General features: G+C 38.2%; 1 protein-coding gene across 4 annotated transcripts in view; it reads left to right on the top strand.

The window, feature by feature from the left end:
- The window catches only part of LOC126188233 (threonine--tRNA ligase 1, cytoplasmic), a 161,670-nt gene extending 137,370 nt beyond the window's left edge, over positions 1-24,300 (top strand). For all 4 annotated transcript variants that reach the window (XM_049929789.1, XM_049929787.1, XM_049929786.1 and 1 more), the window contains 6 exons: positions 1,739-1,876; positions 1,963-2,141; positions 2,296-2,470; positions 7,011-7,125; positions 23,016-23,211; positions 24,122-24,300. In XM_049929789.1, the coding sequence (XP_049785746.1) occupies positions 1,739-1,876; positions 1,963-2,141; positions 2,296-2,470; positions 7,011-7,125; positions 23,016-23,164 (756 nt within the window). In that variant the 3' untranslated portion in view covers positions 23,165-23,211; positions 24,122-24,300. The remainder of the gene's footprint in view (positions 1-1,738; positions 1,877-1,962; positions 2,142-2,295; positions 2,471-7,010; positions 7,126-23,015; positions 23,212-24,121) is intronic.
- The last annotated feature ends 349 nt before the right edge of the window (positions 24,301-24,649 follow it).

Below are 24,649 nucleotides of genomic sequence, written 5' to 3'. Positions count from 1 at the left end.
CTAATACCTTTTTGCCAATTCCTTGTTAATCCTCTAGTGTAGTAAACTATCTATAGATGCTTCTTTTAGTAAAGCATTAGATGCTTACATTGATAATGTGATATAGAGATAATTGTTATTGAAAGCATAAATACCATGTGATTTTTATCTTATCCCACACACATGTTAAAGTGAACAAAAAATGAATTTGAATGTTTCCTAGTGGATTGAAAAGGTATGCTAGACTGGGACACGAGCCAGATCCTTTGCCTTTCCCAGGCAATTGCTTTACTTACTGAGCTATCCAGGCATGACTCACATCCTACCCTCATAGCTTTACTTCTGCCAGTACCATTCCCCTACCTTCCAAACATCACAAAAGCTTTACTGCATATCTTGCATAATTAACACCCCTGGAAGAAAGGATCTTGCGGAGAACTGACTTAGCCTCAAACTTGATGATTGTCTCCAAAACGAATTTTCACTCTGCAGCAGAGTGTGCAGTTTGGAACTTCCATGCAGATTGAAATATTGTAATGGTCTGGGACTCAAACCTGGAACCTTTGTCTTTGCCTTTCGCAGGCTATTGCTCTACCAACTGAGCTATCTACACACGACTCATGACTCGTGACCCTTGATATATAAAGGTAGAAGGGACATCTAACTACTAAATAGTAGGGCTTATATATCAATGAAAATAATTAGCGTTTGAGAATATAATATAATGACTAGATATAAATCTATTCACCGTGCAGCACCAGGAGAAAAAACGTAGACAATTTATGGAAATATGCAAGCTTTCAGACTCAGTGGCACCCTCGTCTGACAGAAGGAATGAAGAAAAAGGACTGCCAAGGCTTGCAAAACAGGGAGAGTTGTAGAAAAGTAACCCCGAACCATGGATCAGGGGAGACTTATTTGACAAGATGGCAAGTGTGGTCAATTCCCCTGACCCAGGGTTCTGCGGAAATGGGGAGAGTTATGGAAACATTTCCCAGAAGCCCAAGTCAGAGGAGATTTACCTTCTTATACTGTCGATAAGTGTCCCCCGACCTGAGGTTCTGGGCAACTTTTCTGCAACTCTCCCATTTTCTAATCCTCAACAGTCTTCTTCCTTCATCCCTCTTCCTTCCCCTTCTGCCAGAATAAGAAGCCACTTACGCCAAAAGCTTGCTCATTTTCATAATTTTTTGTGTGTTTTCTCCTGCTGCTTCTTAGGGAGTAGACTTTTTTATCTGTCCATTTATATTGTACTCAACAGTAGAGTGAAAATAAAGAATAAATCTGACAAATCTAAGAACATGACTATCATGTGTGAAGCAAAAGTAAATGTAAGTGGTTAAAGACAGTTATATGTCAACAGTTAGCCAGTAAAGTTGCACAGTAATCAAAATCATGGATAATACAATATGGCAGAATCAGGCTCGAAAATCACAGTAGTGGTACGGGAGCCAATCACAAACTATAGATACAGAAGATATTGGGAATACAAATACAGGTGAAACTATAAAGTGTATAGGCACAGAGAAAAGAAAAAGAATGGATAAATAATGAATTAGAAGAAAGTTTGTATTGCTGTTCTGCTATGCTACAGTTGTTCTGTAATATAACTTTTTTCATCTACATTATTTGACCAATTCTAAGAACAGTTTAATTATTACATTGCAGATTTGGAATAAACGTTTTGTAATATAAGTTAGATTAAAAATAGATTTGCTTTCTTTTTCTCATATTAGTTTCGTTTATTTCATCTTTACAGATCCATAATGAGATGTTAGGAGCACTAGACTTCCTGAGATCTGTATATTCAGTTTTTGGATTTACTTTTCAACTAAGACTGTCTACTCGACCAGAGAAGTTTCTCGGAGAAATTAGTATGTGGAATGAAGCAGAGAAGGTAAGAATATATTTCTTAATTTTATCAGAAAAATTTATAAACATTTTGTAAATTCATACATTTCATTACTGCTGTTACAATTTCAGCAATTGGCAGAGAGTCTAAATGCTTTTGGTGAACCTTGGAAGGAAAACCCAGGTGATGGGGCCTTCTATGGTCCTAAGATAGACATAACAATAATGGATGCATTACGGAGATCACATCAGTGTGCTACCATTCAGTTAGATTTCCAACTACCTATTCGATTCAACTTATCATATGTCAGGTAATTTTTTTGTAACATTGAAAACTATAGTCAAGTTAACAAAGTATGTTCAATGTTCATGCTTATTTTAGCCAATTCTCAAACTTTAAGATGATAGTCAGATATAACAGAAAATGAATCATTAGAGAAGTTTATAGTGCTTCACTATTTTCAGTGAGTCAGGTGATAAGAAGAGGCCAGTCATAATTCATCGTGCAGTCCTTGGATCTGTAGAGAGGATGATTGCCATTCTCACAGAGTCTTATGCCGGGAAGTGGCCTTTTTGGCTGTCACCAAGACAGTGTATTGTTATCCCTGTTGGTCCGTCAGTAGATGACTATGCACACAAGGTAAGTTAACAACACATCTTTTTTGCTGTTTCCAAATGAAAGAAGCTTCAAAATGCAACCAGATTCAGTTAAAATTAGAGATGTATCTTACATCTTTGGGCATAGAGAATAGAAATATATCAAGCCACATGACAGCTGAATGCATAGGCTACTTAATCCACCAGATAAATATCATCTAGTACTCTTTAAAATTCCAAGATTTTAAGTAAAACATTGAAGTTAACCATCTATTGCGCAATGTCTATAAATGCAGAAATACTTTTACATGGGATTTGGATAGTATAAATATATAGCCTTCTTTTATTATCTGTGATCAGTGAACGCAACATATTTGGCTGACCTCAGTGACTGCAAATGGCAGTGATTGTTATAGTTTCAAAATAGAGAAAGCTCTTGGAAATGGTGCCAAGTGATTTCCATTTTTGTAATCCTCATTTTTTCTCAGTATGAACTCAAAATATTTGCTCAAGATATTTTATACAGTGCCTAAGTGGATGTAAGAAGGTTTATTTTGTAAGTGCTTCGTTATTTTAGGGGGGAAATGATGAGATCTAAAGTTGATAGTTCTATAGTAGAGTGCATAGTAAAGAGTCTAAATGTGAAAGAATTCTCATGTCATATTTGAGAGTTACAAATGTAGATGGGTGTCAATGAAAATAATCTTTTTTTTTTTCTTTAGTATAGTGTAATTTGATAGATAAAAATTATTCTCACCAAGCAGTGGCAGGAGAACACACATATAAAGGTATTAAAGTTTGCAAGCTTTTGGAGCCAGTGGCTCCTTCTTCTGACAGAAGGGTTGAAGGGGAAGGAAGAGTGCTGAAGGAAAAGGATTGGTGAAGTTTAGGAAAATCTGTGTGTGGGCATTGATTTTAACCACTGGGAAAGGTTGCAAATTTGTGCCAGAGCAGGATTTGAACCTGCATGTCCCGCTTACTAAGCAGATGCCCTGATCACTGCGCCACCCAGACACAGTGGTCAACGCAACTGTATGGGCTACCGTAGCATGCCTATAATCAGACCCAAATTCTCAACTTAGCCACACACTACTGGTGTAGTGCCCCTTGTACATTATCCTCATTACTGCAGTATTTCATCGATTCCCATAAGAGATTGAGCCTGGCGTGCACCTGCACGTAAGAGATTATTGGTCGTCTCGCCTTAATTATATATATGTGGTGTCTGAAAGAACAGGCACCACATATAAATAAAATATATTTAAAAATCAGTTGGTTTTCCATTGTTATTCAGTGTGTGCAGGTAAAGAGAAAGCAGAGAAGTTTCAATTTATGCTGTGATTTGATATTTGTTTTATTTTTTCAACATGAGGAAAGAAATTCACTATTTCTCGTGTAATGAAAAGTGGAAGTGTGATAACTTATTCATTCTTGTTATCATTGGTCTTCATTTTCACTGTTGTCATAGTCAAAGAGCAGCTCAATCATAGTTGTAGGAAATCTTTCCATTGTAAAGAGCTGCTTTGCATCAAACAGTGGAAGGCCTCTCAAATGCGCATACTCTTCAACAACTTCTGCCTTCATCAATATCGGAGTCCAAAGATCGAAATCTGCTCAACATCATCTGCACTTGACCAATATTGAATATTCATCTGCCCCAGTAGACCGCACCTGAAGGCAAAGTGAGTCCTTGCTACTTGTGAGCAATTATCGCCCAGCTCAGGGTCAAAGGCAGTTGAAGTCCCTTGATTTTTGTCTTTTATTTGCCATCATAATAAACAACTATAGATTGAATTGCATAAAGATGTTTATCATTAGTTGAAATGTTGAAAGGATCGTCGAAGCAAATGAGAACTTCCAGAGCTTGTTAACTTTCATAAAGCTGAGCTTGATGTGTGTAGTGAATCTTGACAATTTCACCTGATGTGCCATTGATGAGACTGGCAGTAACTGAAATGTTACCCTCCACATAACTCAGGTGCTGGCAGTGCCTTCCTGATACCAAATCCTCATCTGCACCAACTCCCTAAGTGCCCTTCATGCTGTTGATCATGTGTATCTAGCCAAGAAGTATCTTCAGTTGATTCACAATACCCTTTTCCACTTACATAGGCAGGGAAAGGATGTGTCATTCTGCTGGGTATTCAGGGTAATGAAGCAGCAGATGCAGCAGCTGAGGATACCTGTTTGGAAGTTACAGTTTCTGAATGTGCTGCCCCTGTCCATGTAGTTAGTTACCTTGCTATTGAGACACATCATCATGCTTTTGTGTAAAGTGGAGTGCTTAGGGTTGGGGAGCAATAAGCTGAGGCCCAGGAGACCAATAACATGACCATAGAATTCCTCATTCAGGCCACTGCAATGGGAGCAATAACTTATAATGCCTCTTCAACAGGGCACTGTCCTCTGACACATGAATTCCTCCTTCGGAAGGAAGACCTACAGGTATGAAATGCTTGTGATATACAGGTTTCTGTATGCCATGTTGTAACTGAAAGTGTTTTACACCAAGCCATGAGGCCCATAACCCTTTAACCAGTTGACCTTCCCTCTATTTTACGTGGTAATGAATCAGATGTGGTTCGTGTTTTAAACTTCTGTGTGATGTCTGGTCTTCTCAATAGCGTTGTTGGTAGAAGGGTTTAATGTGTTTCTAGGTGGTTGCTTCAGCATTTATTTTCTAATTGATTGTGCAAGCACAGTTCCTTTTTCCACTATTGTAGATATTGTGTGGTTATAGTGTATGTATTATATTTTGATGTTTTATGTGAAAGTGTGAGTGAGAGAGTCCCAAGATCACTGTAGATTCCATTTTAAAATGTATGTTCTGTTGCATGCTTCTAACAACCGATAACCACAGTTGTACTCTTTGAATTGACTACAGGCACTGATGATCTCGTCGCTGAGTGCCCTATACATACCACCACCACAACCACCACCTTGGGTGCCAACTAAAATACTGATTTCATCACATTCATTGGTTTGTTGTTTATGATGCTTTTACAGCACTGGCTTTCCTGTATCCTCTGACTTTTCAGAGTAAATATTGATGGGGCAAACTTTAAAAGCTTTTCCAGCCAGTTCTTCAAGCTCCTGCTGGTTCCATGCACTGCACTGTGCATTTGTTGGATGAATGTGAAGCAGCTGCTACTCACTCTCTGATGTCAAATCAATAAGTGCATGTAATAACTCAAGAGGATAGTTTTCTGCAACATTTACATAGGTAGCAACAGCAGTTCATGAAACATTTCAATTCTCTCTCAAATCACTAAACTTTTCTTAGTTATCATAATTTCGTTTGCACAGTTAAATCTTTTCCTGCAAAACTACACCTCACTGTAATCTATTTGGTGCCCCATTTGTCCATTTTCCCCTCCTTTGTTTGGCTATGAAAATTCAGACACGAATCCATAGTCTATTTTCCTTCAAATAACTCTTTAAGTTTTTCCTAATTATCCAGATATTTTTCAAGCAATTAAATATTTTTTTCTGCAGAACTAGATCTCACAATTGTCAGTTTGTTACCCCATTTGATATTTCTCACTCTTTGTTTGGCTGTGAAAATTTGGACAAAAATCTATTGTGCAGTTTATGGGGAGTCATGTTTTTGTTACACACAAACATTTGTTTTTTGTTACATACAAACATTTGACCGAAGAAAGACCAGGTTTTCTTTTGTCCAGCAAATAAGATGAAAGGCCAAGGGAAATACAATTATACAATGAATAAATAGAAATTTAGCAAGGACCGTCCAACTCGTTACGTCTTGCTTCCTGATTGCTCTCTCTCTCTCTCTCTCTCTCTCTCTCTCTCTCTCTCTCTCTCTCCACACCTCTTCACCTCTACTAAGTTTTCTTTCTTCAGTAAATATCACCATGTATGTGACTGCATCATCTTGTTGTTATATAGACAAGTGTTCTGGCCATTGTTAAAAATGGTCAAAATGTTTGTGCAAATTATATAACATTACAACGCATTCAGTCTGTTTAAATGTATCAAAGGAAAATTCAATCAGACTACTAATAAATTATAGAACAGAATTGGTGACCAGTAATTACTTTGAGGTGGTGAAGTGTAGAATACTTTTGATAGGCTTGTATAAAAATGTAAGTGACACACTGTGTAGCTTTGTGAACTAACGGTTCCTTCCTCGAGAAGGGTGAGATGGAGAAGGTTAAGAAAGAAGGCACTCAAGACCCCAGGGTGAGAGGTATCCACTTGTAGTGAGGACTAGGATGAAAGGAGAAGTGTCAGAGATGGTATGTTGGTAAGCACTGTTAAGTTTTACAAAATGTTATTGGAAATGACAATGGACATTGAAATGTATGGTCGCACATACCTTCCCTTCCTTGTTTTTTATGGTATCTTAATTAGGTTTGCGTCTGTTGACATATAGTACTGCCTCTTAGAGGCTTGTGCACTACATGTATTGTGATGCCTGTTCATTATGAATGTAAGTGTTACCTTTTTCTTATTATTGTCTAATGCTAATAACAGTACCACCAAAAAATTTATTGTATTTAGTTCTTATATGGATTTGGGGAAATGTTGCTGCCACATTAATCATATCCTTTTATTTAAAGGTGCAGAAAGAGATTTATAATTCAGGCTTCCTGTGTGATGTGGACGTAGATCCAGGTGATACAATGAATAAGAAAATAAGAAATGCACAATTGTCCCAGTATAATTTTATTATGGGTGAGTATACTTCTATTGAAACTAGAAGAAATTGTATTTGATTGTAACAGCGTATTCACATCCATTGTAAAGCTTTGTCTTCGAAAAATTGTGATTAACCGAAACCTTAGATACCACTTTGTAAACTGTCAACCAAACTGTGACCTGTCCACCTAACCTAGACTTTGGGCAGTGCTACAGATCTTTTTGTCACCACAAGTAATATTTCATATACCTAAAAACAAAGATGATGTGACTTACCAAATGAAAGTGCTGGCAGGTCGACAGACACACAAACGAACACAAACATACACACAAAATTCAAGCTTTCGCAACAAACTGTTGCCTCATCAGGAAAGAGGGAAGGAGAGGGAAAGACGAAAGGATGTGGGTTTTAAGGGAGAGGGTAAGGAGTCATTCCAGTCCCGGGAGCGGAAAGACTTACCTTATGGGGGAAAAAAGAACGGGTATACACTCGCACACACACACATATCCATCCACACATATACAGACACAAGCAGACATCACTGCTTGTGTCTGTATATGTGTGGATGGATATGTGTGTGTGTGCGCGAGTGTATACCCGTTCTTTTTTCCCCATAAGGTAAGTCTTTCCGCTCCCGGGACTGGAATGACTCCTTACCCTCTCCCTTAAAACCCACATCCTTTCGTCTTTCCCTCTCCTTCCCTCTTTCCTGATGAGGCAACAGTTTGTTGCGAAAGCTTGAATTTTGTGTGTATGTTTGTGTTCGTTTGTGTGTCTGTCAACCTGCCAGCACTTTCATTTGGTAAGTCACATCATCTTTGTTTTTAGGTATATTTTTCCTTCATGGAATGTTTCCTTCTATTATAACCAAGTAATATTTCATATTCACATTAGTTGGCTTAGCCAGTTCACAGTTAGCTTGTCACCTTTCATTGTAACTTACACTTTGGGCTACAATACTTACTTGTATCAGTCTGTCATCACAACATACATTCCAAAAAATAATATATGTACAAAAAAATTGTCAGTGTTCTGTTCTCTTTCTGTTTGCACGCATATGATGTCATGCGACACAATACATTACGTCACAGGATGAAGCCAGTGTCCGGTACCAAGGGATTCAGTTGGCCCAAAAATTGTACACTTTTTTCCCATAATGTGATATCATTAAAAAGGCAAAAATATGGAATGAAGACAAAAATTAACATGGCTACATGTAAATGGAAATATAATAGTTGTGCCATGGCTGTGATATTTAGTGAAAAGAGAGAAAACAAAACTTTTGGTTGACTTTTTACTGCATTCTCCCCCCCCCCCCCCCTACACACACACACACACACACACACACACACACACACACACACATTTTTTTTTTTTTTTTTTTTTTTTTTTCTCCTCCAGTGATTTTGTACTATTCATTTGTAGTATTCTTGCTCATCATTGTAGGCAGTGCTGTTATCAGGTGTACTGTTTCTGCATACCTCACAATGCAAAGTAAAAGTTGCAATACTGCTTTCCTACTTTCAAAATCCCGCAAAAGCTTTCCAAGGAATGCTAGTCTAGTAAGGTTTTCTGGTGAGCCTCTGTGAATTTTAGAAAACAGAAGAGAGCTACTATCTTAATGTGGATAATGATGTGTGCCTGAAACCTGCATATAACAGTGTGTAGGTATATGAAATGGAATGATCACGTAGTTTTTGTCATGTGTAAGGCATGTGGCAGAGTTCAGTTCATTGGCAGAATACTGGGAAAATGCAGTTGGTCCACAAAAGAGAATGCTTGCAGATCACTTACACATCCCACCTTTGAATATTGTTCAGGTGTGTGGTCTTCGTTCAGAGTCTCACTTTGGCATACACTACATTATTGTTGTATGAAATCACATATACATAATATAATGAATGACTTAATGTTGGTTAGAATTTGATATCCTATCAGTGTTACAGTAATTAGAGATAAAGTCAAATTCACTTCGGAAAGGATGGGGAAGTTAAATTTGTGCCTTATTAGAGAAACCATTTTGACATATCCTTTATTTTATTTTATTTTTTTATTATTATTATTATTATTATTTCAAACGTGTCAGCGAAATTAAGGGGAAAAAACTGGAAAATCTCGTTTTTTTGAATGAAATGGTTTGTTTACCGAGATGTCATGCATCATCGCTGGCCTGGTGTAGCTGAGTACATGCATTGCTTCCCTGCTTCCTCATTCCTCTTACTTCTCCCCTTCCTACCACTCCCCTCAGCTTGCAGTCAGTGCTGCCACCATTTCTTGCCACTACCCTAGCAGCTGCTGTCAATAAGTAGGGAGGTCTGAGGAGTGGTTTCTTTGGATCTGATCCGCAGAGATTGTTGACTCAGCAGATGTAGATGACAGGCATGTGTGCATGAGTTGTCCCTCATGATTGTGTGAATGCATGTGTGCATTCCAATTTCCTGATGAAGGCCATGGCCGAAAATTTAGTTCTCAGAATGTGGTTGTCTTTTCTACATACTTGTCTGCCGTTCAGCGATCATATTTACAGTGAGTTGCTACCTACCCTCAATATTATTGATTCTCAGAGTGTTTGGACAAGTTATTTGTTGCATGGATTGATCACCACAGTCTCTTTTAATCAACATGGTGTCTGTGGCTCATGAATAACTGGCCACACTAGTGGATTTTCAGGGTGGGCCAAAACCACAGGCGATTTCTGTGTGTATCTCTAATGGATCGGGCCTGCTGATCTGAAGCCCACTGTTTCCCACTAATCTGCAGGCCCTGCCCATCAGATTTAGTCTCACCATGGTGCTCCATGGCAGGCCAGAGGCCACAGGCTATAGATTTCAGGAATTGCGACTGTCTTGCCACAAGTACAGGGTGGCCCAAAAGTCCGGAAATACCCTCATAAAATTCAAATGGAGTAGCCAACAAGGAAACAGACTCCCTACACACGAGGAACGGGAAGGGGGAAACTTTATAGGCTATGCCACCAACATGGCGGCCATCTTGAAAGCTGCCATCTTGGATTCAACTCCAAAATTTCATATGGGAATATGGTCATGTAACATATCAAACAGATAGAGAATTTCACCAGAAAAACAATGCCGTTGTTATTTTAGATGTAGCTTTATTCATTCTCCAGTTATAGCCAGTTACATGTGGCAGTGGTGGGACGCTCGGCAGCATGTGTGTTATGTGCCGAAGAGGCATTACGCTGATGTTACACAGTCCCGAGAGATCACCAACAGTCATAGGAATGGCTGGATATGTTGTCCATTATGTTGGATTGTTAATTCTATCCTCCGAACCCAGTCCTGATGAACTTTGACCAACACATCTGGCTGAATTTGACCACACGCATCAACAATGCACTGCTTTAGATGATGCCAATCCCGTATTTTCACAGGATAAACCATTGCTTTGACATGACCCCAAAGATAAAAATCCAAAGGAGTCAAATCTGGTGAACGTGGAGGCCACTCCCTAGGACCAATCCACTTTTGAGGGAACTGCACATCCAGGTATGCTCACACATTGTTCCCATAATGTGGTGGGGCTCCATCACGATGGAAGAATTCCGGAAATGTTCCATCCTCCCTTAACAATGAGGGAAACACTTCTTCATCCAATAACCTCAGATAACCATTGATTAAAACGTTAGCATGAGTAAATGATACCTAACAGTTAAACACCTGTAACATATCAGGCATGGGATAGTCACTTTGCACAGTTTCAGACTCCATTTTATGACTTCTCAGTACGTAATACTCACGCTCCCGAGCGGCCCCCTGCTGCCGCAAGTAATTGGCTATAACCCAAGAATGAATAAAGCTATGTTTAAAATAACAACGGCATTGTTTTTCTGGTGAAATTCTCTGTCTGTTTGATATGTCACATGAGCACATTCCCGTTTGATATTTTGGAGTTGAATCCAAGATGGCGGCTTTCAAGATGGCCGCCATGTTGGTGGCATAGCCTATAAAGTTTCCCCCTTCCCTTTCCTCGTGTGTAGGGACTCTATTTCCTTGTTTGCTACTCCATTTGGATTTTATCAGGGTGTTTCCGGACTTTTGGACCACCCTGTACATTGTACCGTGCAGCATTGTATATATGTTTTATTTATTGTAGTGTATTTTGTCACTTCGAAAGTTTTTTATATATTAGAAAGTATGGACAATAAGAAGAAGAGAATTGTGGCAGTCACCGGCAGTTTGTACCCTAAGTGCTCTTATATTTCACGAAAGAAAAATCACACAATACCTGTAAAATAATAGGCTTAACACTGTGAGTAATAACACAATAAGAGTAACACAGTAGGACCAACATTTTATTGGCGGTCACCTGTTAGTTTACACAACTTTTCTCTGGCTTATACACTTCTTTCAAGAGGTCTACTTTTTTTGAGAGACCACTTCTAAAAACAGTGAAAGTATTATAAGTCTGCCTTGCGATGCCAAGGAAATGTAAATTTTTGTCGCCAAGTGTGTTTCATTGTATTGAAATAAAATAACATCAGTAGTCTTAAATAAACACATGTACCATTTTGTTTGCTTTCTGTATGTAAACACAGTTCAGCAGAAAAGACGTTGATGTTAGATTTTTGCTCACACGGGGGGGGGGGATACAGATGTCCTTACATATTTTTGAGATCTCAAAATGCTGGAACTTCTCTGGAAATCAGGGAAATATCAGGGAATTTAAATCAGAGAAACTTGTGGCCACCTTGCTAAAGCAATCGAGGAAAATGATGAAACCTAAATCAGGATTGCCTTAATTATGGTAATTTGAGCCCCACTTCTCACATTGCCTTGCCAACTGCACTGCCTCACTAATTGCCTAAAAAATTTAATTCAAAGATATTAAATCATTAGAATACTATCGTTGTGGTGAAATTTCTCAGTGAATTCCTGTGGTAGCACTATTGACAAGATTTGTGAGTGGCAGGGAAAGCTTATCAGGTATCAGTTCATTGAATGATGGCTTTAGCATACTAGACAATGTGTATTGAATAATCAAATAAAGGAAATCTAGAAGCCTATCTGAAACAGTGCTGCAGGATTACTGCAAACAAGAATTTATATCTTTCAGAAAATCAAGAAATACTGTATTCTGTAAATGCTCACAAATACAGTTCAGAGAAAGTGGGTGAGGGGAAAGGCTACCAAGACCACAATAATGAGTATTTAAGTAGTACTAGCTATCAATTACAGGGCAGTTAGTGAGGCTGACCAGGAGGATGAGTGAATGGATGTCAAATATGTTATTGAGGCAAGGAATGCTGAACTATGTGAAGGTCATGAACATGGATAAATGTTGTGGTCTCCAACCATTCACTTTAACTTTTCAGTGAAAACAGTCAATGCCTCCACTGTGTGATGGGTGGTCTCATTTACTCATTAATTATTTACATAGTGAAATTAAATACCTGTATATTGGTTACCACACATGTTCAAATGAATGGTGGATTTGTATTTCTTACAATTGTATAAAATCATGTATGTAAGTATCTAGTACAAAATATTCTGTTATTGCTAGTTGAAATTCTTGATTGATACAAACCCCATTTTATGAAAGACAAAGCACAATTTCTTATCAGAAGCACATCAAGTAAAAAGCCTACAGGGCAGTAAAGCAAGACACTGCTCACTGTGCCCTTAAACTACCTCCTCACACACCACTGCAGGGCATCTTTACAATAAGAATACTGTGTAAGGTGCATCCTTGTATCTCTTGTAGGGATGTCTTCAGACAGCTGTTAGAGTTGTAACCTCATGGACAATCATACAGGGTGTTTTTAAATGAATATCAGGGTTTTAATGCTTTATAATATTTATTATATTAAACATACAGTTATAAATTATATGTCAAATGAAAGAGCAACTCAAACAGTTTTACCAAGAACCTTACAAATGTTCAATGTGAGCATCATTTGTCACAAGGCACACACAAAGTCTATAGCCGAGTTCTTCCCAATTTCTTAATTCAGGGAGGTCTGCTGGTAGCAGAGGCACATACACACAACCCTTGATGAAGCCCCAAAGGAAAAAATTGCATGGCATTAGGTCGGGTGAACGTGGAGGCCAAGCAAAGCAAGCCCTGTCATTGGGCCCCTTGTGGCCTATCCAGCGCTTGGGTACAGTGAAGTTCAACCAGTCGGGTACTTTACTACGCCAGTGAGGTGGCGCACTGTCTTGCTCGAAAATGAAGTTCTCTGGCTCATCTTCCAACTGAGGGAAGAGCCATTGCTCTAGTGTGTCAAGGTAAGAAGTGCCAGTTACAGCAGGTTCACCAAAAAAGAAAGGCCCAGAAACTTTCCGCCAGGATACGACACAAAAACAGTCACTTTAGGGGAATCTCGTTGCATTTGTACCACCTCGTGAGGCTTTTCTGAGCCCCAGATGCGCACATTGTGAGTGTTAACATGTCCACTAAGGTGAAAGGTCAATTCATCACTGAAGACAACATGATGCAGAAAATCTTCGTCATCATGAAACAACATTTCGTTTGCAAAGTTGGCATGTAATTCATGGTGTGCCAGCTTTAGAGCCTGTAATAACTGTAAACGGTAAGGACATAGTTGTACACGTTTTCTTAAAACTTTCCAAACAGTTGACATGGGAACTTGTAATTAACGACTAGCCTTCCGGACTGATTTCTTTGGGCTATGAGTGAATGACTCTCTCACTCGCTCAACAGTCTCTTCACTAACTTTTGGTCGTCCTGTACTCTTTCCTTTACAAAGGCAGCCGGTATCTTCAAATTGATGATACCATCTACAAATGTTATCACTTGGAGGATCACAACCAAACTTCAGCCGGAACGCACGTTGTACAGTAACTACAGATTCGGTCTTTGCAAACTGCAAAACACAAAACACTTTCTGTTCACTAGTCGCCATATTCACTACTACCGCTGTCTAGTGGATTGCAGCGTAAACATTGCACGCTGTGCATTTGCACTGGTGCCAAACACAACTGTTTGAGTTGCTCTTTCATTTGACATATCATTTATAACTGCAAGTTTAATAATAAATATTATAAAGCATTAAAAACCCCGATATTCATTTATAAACACCCCGTATATTAAACCCAAATCTTTTCCCCATGGATAGCTGGGTGCAGTGACAGCAGCCACATAGTATAATTATCATCTCATGAAGTTTGTTGTTGGCTCTAACTACAGTAACTAGCAAACATATAACATGATTGGCGGGGGGGGGGGGGGGGGGGGGGCATGTTGTCATACTTTGTGTGAGCAAGATCGTTTGTTGTACAATCCAGTGGAACAGTGATATAAATTATCCCAGAGTAAAAGATCATCATTTGTAATGCACACTAACAGAACCAGAAAGTTAACATATGCGGACACTGAGGTCATGCTTGCCACATTATTATTCTAAAGTAACATCAGAAGCAGTGACTTATTGACTCTGTAGAATGAGATGCCTGTTCCACACTAGAAACTAGTCCTATGTAACCTCCATATGTGAACATAAACATCATATGTTGCTTGCGACACAAGCCTCACTGGAGAAGGAAGTGCCCGTGTTATGGCAGACAAAGACCTTTGCATGAGCACTTCTATTGTGGGGTAATTCACATCACTGTTCCATTTGACTGTATAACAAATGATCCCACTCACAAAAATTGTCTCCCACCATTTGGCAGCAGTACACTAATCAGTGTATTTTGTTACGATCTGAAGATGGCTTTTAGATATGCTGAGACTAGTAATCAATAAAATTATATTTGCAGTCATGACTATTGAGGATTTTTCTGAATCCACAGCTTTAACCCAGTAGACTGCATATCCCCAGAAATGACCGTGTCAGATAATAAAAAAATTCAGGAGGTGTGGTGCTCTAATCACTTTCTGGCCTTCAAGGTTCAGATTTTTCTTGGTTTACCTTATTCCAGTTTGGCAAATGCCAGACATTTACCTTGAAAAGGATGCTTTCAATTTCCTTCCCCCCATTGTTGTTGTGTTCAATTTTGTACTTAATCTCTCTTGACCTCAACATCAATGGAACATCAGACCCTAAACTTAATCACATATCTCCTTCTTAAACAGAAAAATATCAACATTCCCCATTATGCAATCGTAATGTGTTCCAGAAAGACTCAAAAAATCCAGCCCCAAAACCAGCTGACCTGAAGGGTCAAGTAATAACAGTAATATTCAAAAAAAGTAAAGATTTGTTTTACAGTTGAAATAAAATTCCATAATTAATTTGTATGTGTACAGGCACATTACTACCAGCTTGCTACACCTTGAAATCCCATACCACAGAACTGTAGCATGCCGTTAGAGAAGCCAAACAAAAATGGCCCAGTCCATTGATAAAGTGGAAATTGTTCGAGGGTGGTCATAAAGTTTTATTCTATAATCCTGAAAAAAGAAGAGTCGTGTTTGTTTGTGTATGTACAATGTATGATCAAAAGTAATGGGAATTTTCATTTTTCTTAGATAATCTTCATTTATTAATCAACATCAACTTTATCCTCTACAAAGTAATCCTCCTCAGATATTATACAGTTGTGCCAACACTTTCTCCAATCTTGGAACCACTTCTGGAACTCACTTTTCGTTATTGTGTTCAGCTCCTTCAGTGATTCTGTTAGTTCGTCAATGGTAGCACTTAAAAGCATGTGTAACCTTTGCAACTATCAACAATAAGTTAGATATTCAAAACAGTTGAAAATGCAAATATACATCAGGAATGTGTGTACCAATCAGGTAAAAACATATTTTTTGAAATTAGGTGTATAAAGCCTACAAAATGAAAAAAATCATGTTACTTTTTGGTCACATCTTGCATAACTGCAGTCCTCATATCCACTGAAATCCCTGCGCTGCAGTATTGTATGAAACCCCTAGAAAAGGCAAAACAATCCTGCAGCCTATCTCATCTGTATGGTGGCCTGCACCATTTTGTTTTGACTCTTCTAGCAGTGTGCTATAATGCTGTAGTGCAGGAATTTTAGGGGATAGGAAGTCACACATGGAAACAAACAAAAGATTAACTATATAAATCTCCCACCCCAAACTGATAATTAAAACTTCATGACAACCCTTATGCTGCAGACTGTTTTCCTCTCTTCTCCCCAGAAACTGTGACTTGTTTGTATTAATTCCTTTTTTGCTTCAATTAATAGATGTAGACTGAGGTGACAAAAGTCATGGGATAGCAATATGCACATATATAGATGGCTGTAGTATCACATACATGAGGTATAGAAGGGCAGTGCATTAGTGGAGCTGTCATTTGTATTAAGGTGATTCAGGTGAAAAGGTTTCTCACTTGATTATGGGCACATTACAAGAATTAATAGACCAAAACAAATGCTAGTTGGAGCCAGATGCATGGGACATTCCATTTTCAATGGTAGGGGAATTCAGTATTCTGAGATACACAGTGTCTAGCTTGTGCCAAGAATATCACAATTTTAGGCATTATCTTTCACTACAGACAACGCAGTGGCCATTGGCCTTCAGTTAACAACTGAAAACAGTGGCGTTTGGCCAAGTTTTGACGTTAATGGGCTACGGCAGCAGATTGCCGACGTGAGTGCCTTTGCTAACTTCACATCATTCCCTGAAGTGCCTTTCCTGGGCTTGTGACCATATCAGAACCTAGATGACTGGAAAATCATGCCCTGGTCAGCTGAGTGCTGATTTCCATTGGTAAGACCTGATGATAAGATTTGAGTGTGATGCAGACCCCACAAAGCCGTGGACACCAGTTGTAAGCAAGGCACTGTGCAAGTGGGTGGTGGCTCCATAATGGTGTGGCCTGTGTGTATATGGAATGGACTGGGTACTCTGATCCAGCTGAACTGATAATTGATTTGAAATGGTTATGTTCAGCTACTTGGAGACCATTTATCCATTCATGTTCCCAAACAACAATTGGATTTTTATGGATGACAATGCACCCTATCACCAGGCCAAAATCATTCGCTGTTGATTTGAAGAATATTCTAGTTATTTATAGTGAATATTTTGGCCACCTAAATAGTCCGACATGAATCCCTTCAAAGATTGATGGGATATAATCTAGAGGTCATTTGTGTACAAACTCCTGCACTGGCAACACTTTCGCAGTTATGGATGGCTGTAAAGCCAGCATGGCTCAGTATTCCTGGAGGGGCTTCCAGCAACTTGTTGAGTACATGCCACATTCCGTTGACGAACTACGTTGAGGAAGAGGTGGTCTGACACAATATTAGAAGGTGGCCCATGACTTTCATCTCCTTAGTGTGTACCTGTTACAGCTACAATTTACAGTGGGGATTATAACACTGTGATAGGTCTTTTCAGGTTTCTACTTTTCAGTGTGTCAATATTCCTACAGATAATGTTGAATCTGGTTACACAGGAAAAAAATTCAGTTTGTGGTATTTACTGTAGGATAAAATTTAGAAAAAATAATTTTACGTAAGTACATTAGTGAGCATTTGAGCTACTTATTTAAATGTGTTTCATGATCTATCTATATGCCGAATAAATGCACAAAGTGTGGGAACAAAATTAAATTTTGCATTGTTAGCGCAGCATCATATGCAGTAAATTTGAGAGAGGAGAGACACACAGTGAAGCCTTATACTCACCACTCTCATCTGAAGTGTCCTTTCTGCCATTCTTCCCTTCACATAAATTTATACCTTTTGCTGTGTACTGTGTATGTTCTCTGTCTCTAATTTTGCACTTATGCACTAGTGATGCGTTTGGCTAAATGTTTTCTTAGAGAGGAGCTATTTTTTACTGCTCCTTGTGTGGTATTTATCTGTTGATTCATCATCAGACAATTAAAAAAAACTACTCCCAGCTGTATTTTGTGAACTTATTATAAAACTTTGGTGCATAAAAGTCTTTCTGAATAGTGTGTGTGTGTGTGTGTGTGTGTGTGTGTGTGTGTGTGTGTTGTAATTTCCAGTATCCAAGGATAAAAAAATATCCCAACTGAGAAAATTGTGGAAAAAATGACAGTTTTCAGAATTAAATAAGCTCTTTTGAGTTGACATGCTATCCGTTGGCGAACTGATCAACTTGTAGAAATTACGTAAGCGCATTCATATGGCTACTAAAGTACCAACCATCCAAAATTTTGTCCACTGGATATCATGGGAACCAATGACCTTTAACAAAATAAGATAGGGCCACGTAATCAACTTAACATAATCCAAAATATTATAAAACAAAATAAAAGTAATTGTTTATGTAAAGATACGAGTGTCATTCAATAATTAAAGAGACAAATTAGTCTGGGGAAAAAATTGTTAGTAGGGAAAGTTTGGTACTTTTATGGCTTACAGTTTGCATCACTGGGATGAGCCCTGATCAGCTGATGCATCAACATTGTTTTGTTATAACCTCAAAAATACATTTCAAGATGGTGAGTCCACTTGAAACGTCCATTCTGTTATTCTGTTTTTACTTGCTGAAGGCGAGAAACCAGTGAATATATACTGTAGAATGTGTTAAGTTTATGGTGAAGGTTGTATGAATCATGCTAATTTTTACAAGTGGGTAGAGCAGTTCAAAAATGATCACGACTCAGTGACTGACGGACACCATTCTGGCCGACTAGTTGCAGTTTCGACTCCCTCACTTGACAGTCAAATTGATCATATTATTTGTGTCGACCGCAGTGTGACTGTAAAAATGATAGTTGATGAAGTCCAAGTTAGTACTGGTACAGTTGATAACATTATCTGTAACAAGCTGAAGTACCGTGAAACATGTGCAAGATGAGTTCTAAAGGAGTTGGCATGGCAACACAAGGAAACAAGGTTGAGAGTGTGCACAGAGCTAAAGGAACATTATTAAAGAGAAGGTGAGCACTTCCTCAACAAAATTTTAGCTTATGATGAAACTTGGGTTCACTATTGTGATCCAGAATCAAGAAGACAAACCATGGAGTGGAAGCACACCAACTCACCTGTCAAGAAAAAATTCAAAAACCAAGCATTAGCAGGAAAAGTCATGTTGGTGGTGATTTTTGATGCTGAAGGTCCAGTTTTTTTAAAAAAATCTCGGATTTGCTTTTAAACAAGGTGAAGCCAGCCATGAGAGAGAGACGACGTTGATCTCAGAGGACAGGTGTGACTCTCCAGCAAGACAACGCACATCCTCTTATTGCTCAACTAACCCGTGAAACCATTGACAAAATGGGCTGGGAAATACTACCTCATCCCCCTGACAGTCCTGATTTAGCACCTAGTGGTTTCCATTTGTTTGGTACACTAAAGGAGGCATTATGTGTAGAGGTTCCAGGAGAACGAGGACATGAAAAAGTTTGTGGGAAATTGGTTCAAACATCAAGATAAAGAGTTCTTTGCAGCCAGAATAAAAAAGCTTGTAGCCCATTGGAGCAAGTGCATAAATGTTTAAGGGGATTATTTTGAAAAGTAGAAAAAGTATTATTTTGTAAAAATAAACACCTTTTCCTCCAGACCAATTTGTGTCTTTAATTATTGAATGACCCTAGTAAATTTTTAATATAACATGTTTTTAAGTTGGACTAAAAAATATACGTGAATTTCTCCTAGCCCCATACACATTCCTAACACCCATACAGACAGTTATTAAAACTTCACAAGCTCAAATTTTCAAGGCTATGACAATACGTGTAAGGTTTATAATGAAAAATGTGTGTGCGTGCAGTACATAATTGATGCATGTATAGTTCATCTCCTAGCTATTGTCTGTTGTATGTGCTCCTTGTTTTTTGGTTATAAATCTTACTAACACTGCCATAGGGCTTTAAAAATTCACTAGCGTAAATTTTCAAAACTGTATGTATGGGACTAGGAAACTGTATGAGGCGAGGAGAAATTAAATTTCTACTTTTTAGACTGATTTAAAAAATATTATCCCTGGTTAGCATACCACCTGCAATGCATTTGAAACTGCCCACACAGCACAATGATCCTGCAGGACAGTCAAGATGTTAGGCATTGCCAATCGTTTTCAACCCTCCTAGCCCCACTCCTACCGAACAGACAAGAAAGCAGATTACTATTGCCTTGTGATCCAGTTCTGAATTAAAATTTTTAGTTTCTAGTTCATCGGGGAGTTAATAAATCAGTTGCAAAATTTTACCATACAGATAGGCAGACAAAAAAGTGACCAAATGAAAACATGTTAAAGTTTGTGTTTCATTGAAACACTTTTATCGTGGATCAGTTTCAGGTAATTAACTCATGTAATTTCTTTCATTAAAATGTAGAATACTAACTAAATCATGTAATTTACTGATGGAGTGTTCTATGAACACAATGTGAAGAACCTGAATGTGAACTGCAGAGTAATCATGTAGATGTCACAATAATGCTGCTGGTATCAATAGCAGCTGTTTTCTTGTATTTTCGTGCACCTTGTTTTGTTATTCGTGCTACCGTTGTTGTTATTATTATTTTACTTTTAGTTATGCAGTTAGTAGAGGCCTGGGGTGTGACCGCTGTTATTGCAGAGGAAACTGCTATGTGAAGGTCATCAAGTAACGCCACCTCTTTTGCCAAGACGTGGGTTGTAAGTGGTGGTGGTGACTGGAATCAAGTGACTGACAACTAGTAAGACATCGCTGGTTGAATTAGACTTCTGTTCGTGTTAGGTACAGAGGTGCGGTCGCTGCTGTAGGGAAGGCTGCCGACCCTAGGATGATGTAGTGAGTCACAGAGTTCGGTGAACCAAAGTCAGCAGGTATGCCTGAGTAGCGGTGCGTGCCGCAGCTGATGTTTGATTACATCACCCAGGCTGCTGGCCCTTTTTCAGCATAGAATGCTATGCAGGGAAGGAGCATACTCAAACCATAGCTCCAAGCATGATCTACTTCAAAGGCTTGTGTCCACCCTCAGTGGTGATCAGCATTTCAGGAATGAATGTGCAGTGACAGAGATGCTGGGTTGCCTCCATCCTGAGCTTGAGCAGGTGTCTCTTTAGAGAGTGGTTGCCAGCAGGAAGTTGTCTTCCAGAGGGAGACCCAGTAGTGCGAAGGCAGTAATTCATCTGCCTGCAATCCCTATCACAGGTGCTGCTACTGGAGGCGGAGTCCATTGTTGACAGCTGGTTACCCCATCAAGCACAGCAGTAGTCTCTAATCGAAGCCAGCAAATGGAAATTGTGGTGGTTGGCATCACTTACACACTGCGGTAGGGTTATGTACAGAGAAAACTGGTGTGCAACTGAGGACAACAGAGTACGTCTGAGACTGAGTGCCTTATTTGGGGGATATTTGTAAGACTCTACTGGTCAGCACATCTCCTGCAGCAGCACTCATCTCTGGAAGAGATAACAGGTCACAGTAGCTGGGCATCGCCATTGGGTACATGAAATGTATTCACAATTTCCAATACGGACAATCATCATCTGTATAATGGAATGACGACAATGAAAATTTGTGCCGGACCAGGACTTGAACCTGGATATCCCATTTACTGCGAGCGGTTGCCTTACCATAAGGCTATCAGAGCACGACTCACCGCCAGACACAAACTTCCATATATTGTCAGCCATGTGTCTACAACCTATTCATTATCTATATTTCCAAACAGGCAAGACATTTTACTTGAAAGTCACTTGTCCGGTTTTGGTGGATAAATATGATATTGCAGTACCTGTATTATCCAAATTACGGTGCTATGTTCCTTTGGATTTTGTAATCTCCCCCCTCCTTCCTGATTCCATCTACATATTAAACAATGTCCAGTTCAAGTAATTAATAAGCAAAGTCTTTTGTGAAGATTTGAGAGGAGCAAACTTTCAAGTTTACTTAGCTTTTCATGTTGAGATGGCTCCAGTTCTTTTTGTCTAGGGGTCTGATTCTTGAAACTGGAAATCTCACATCAGGTCCTCATGGTTGGTTTGAACTGAATAAATTTGATGATTGTTGTTATAGCATTATCTACGTAAATTGATTTTTCAAATTTTAGTATGTCATACAGTATTGTGACTTTTCACGTTAACAAAACCGAAATTAAATTGTTCGCACAAAAAGATGTCTGATCACATCAGAGGCATGCTTACGTCTCACATATTCTGCGGAAATAACACTATTCCAAAGGGTTTATAATTTTTCTTAACAAATGAATTTCTACTAGTATCCGTACATTATTAGTTTCAATTATTATTTCGTAAATGAACCCAGAAGTAAAACACAGTAAACAGTACAGAATTACATAATTAATAATAGAAATTTTAAGTGTGCCAGTAATTCACAATTTCAAATGTTTCTACTGGACATTCAGAACTAGTACTTATCGATTATAACATCAAAACTAAAATATTTTATAAAGTAATTCCTTTTCCAAAATTTGAAAACTAATACTGTTATCGACAATTACTGTTGAGGAAAAGTAATGCTAAAGGATGATGTCCTGTTACAACTTTTATGCATGTCCAAAGGAAAATTGCATCGTAATTTTGGAATAACATAGGCAGTGTAATATTGTATCTCCATTGGATGGCAATAAGTTCATTTCTGCTCTTCTTGTTTCTGTCAGAAGTGCTGGCTGGCTTCTTCTGCTTCACCAGCTTTCTGAATGAGCACTCTTGCACTCTGAATATGTCCTCTTACTTCATAGTGCGTGGTCACACAGGGACAGCACCTATCTCCGTATGACATTGTTACACTACATTGATGCCAGACAATTCAGTGCCCCTGACTAGAGCATGTTGCAACAGTTCATTTACTTATTTTCCTTCATAGAATTAACTAAAAGAAGCAAATGTTTTATGCACATTTACCGTCTGAAGATCAACATGGCGGCTAGTGCCATAAAAGAAATGTGTAAAATATTGATTTTTGCATGAAAATAGAGGAAAATGTGAAAGAAATGATTGTTTTAATTAAAGGCAGTGCCATAATGGAAGACACACTCATATTACACAGTAATGTGTGATTCTGTAACTAATGCAAACATATATTTGTTCTTTCCAGTGGTTGGTGAAAAAGAGAAGACATCAGGAACTGTGAATGTTCGCACCAGAGACAATATTGTACATGGAGAATTTTCTGTACCAACAGTAATTGAAAAATTCTGCAAACTGAAACAGGACAGGACCCTAAAGAGTGAAGAAAATTTCTGAGAAGAGTAAGGAACCTCTTCCATCAGTATTGATAAAGACATTATAAAGTAAGTAATATAATCAATATTCTTCAAGACTCATTAGCGGTGATTATTATTAACAATAATATATGATCAAGTAGCAGTAACATTTAACAGCTTATTTAAGCTTTGTTTTCATAAGAAAAAAATTTTGGAATTAACCTTTGGTTCTGAACTGTTACTCCCATTTGACAGGCACACATACAGCGAGTAAGTTATAAAGATAAGCATTTTGCATTATATTTTAAAAAGTGTCACATAGAACAGACTTCTGGCTTTATATAATATCTTCAGCAAAAGAACTTATTGATTCATTCCAACACCATCCTGTAGATTTTTGCAGGTACCATGAAGTGAAGCTATGAAGTTTATCCTGCTAAATGTACAGTGTGTATGTAGCAGCTACTTAAACTTGAACGATTAGTACAAAACAGGCAACTATTTTCCTTTTTTGAACATGCAAAACTAAAAAGTAATTGCTCTCATTTTTGTCAAGTTTTCTGTTATACAATCTCAACTTAACATTATTGTGACACAATAATCTGATCCAATAATTAACAGTATATGTACACAAAAGTCTAGCAGTGTTAAAGAGCTTGACTCTTCACATAAAGGTGAAAACAAATTTCACTGTGATATGTTGTGCATTCTGAACACAATGAGCTAGATTATTGTGTAACTTTTTAAGATTCTCACGTTCACTATGTGTAATCAAGATGTGTTTAGGCTGATACATTGATGAAAAATCATATTTTTTACAGATTACATTGGAAGAACATAATGTGTGCATACATGTATAGGATTGTATTGTGAATTACTAGGCCCTTTGATAGCTTCACTGACAGATCATAAAAATTCTGGATACTTTTCGTGCATTTATTGTGTCATATTTTTGAACACTGTGAAACTAAGACTCCTTTTGCTTGCTTCTTTCTAGCAGGTGGTACTCATCTTGTGAACTGACTGCCAGCCACTAAATGAAGATGTGACTGCCACCAGTATTCATTTTATTGTATTTAAAATATGATCTTCTATCTCCGCCCAAATGCCTAATTTATTTTGTTTTTGTATTTAAACAGTAAGAATATACAATAAATTGGATACTGAAGAGCTTTATTTTGTCTTAGTCTGCTTTCTTCATTGAAAATCCATTAATTAAGAGAAATTATTATTGATTCATATAAACCCAGGATCACCAAATGTCGTGAAATTACAATTTATTTAAACACACAACATAACAGTTAATTACAATAAGTAATCGTAAGATTGCTAAGAATGTCTAATCTATCCTGTGTACCACAGGGCTCAATCCTTGGACCCTTTCTCTTCCTTATATATATTAATGACATTGCACAACCCATTGACTCCAATATTGTAAGCAATGCAGATGACACATCAATCTTATTCTATCGGAGGGAATCAAATGAGTTAGAATCACATGCTACTAGTGGTGTAACAGAAGTAA

This window comes from Schistocerca cancellata, chromosome 5 (assembly GCF_023864275.1).
Source record: "Schistocerca cancellata isolate TAMUIC-IGC-003103 chromosome 5, iqSchCanc2.1, whole genome shotgun sequence".
In the NCBI taxonomy this organism is placed as follows: domain Eukaryota; kingdom Metazoa; phylum Arthropoda; class Insecta; order Orthoptera; family Acrididae; genus Schistocerca; species Schistocerca cancellata.
This window is presented reverse-complemented; position numbering and strand designations above follow the sequence as displayed.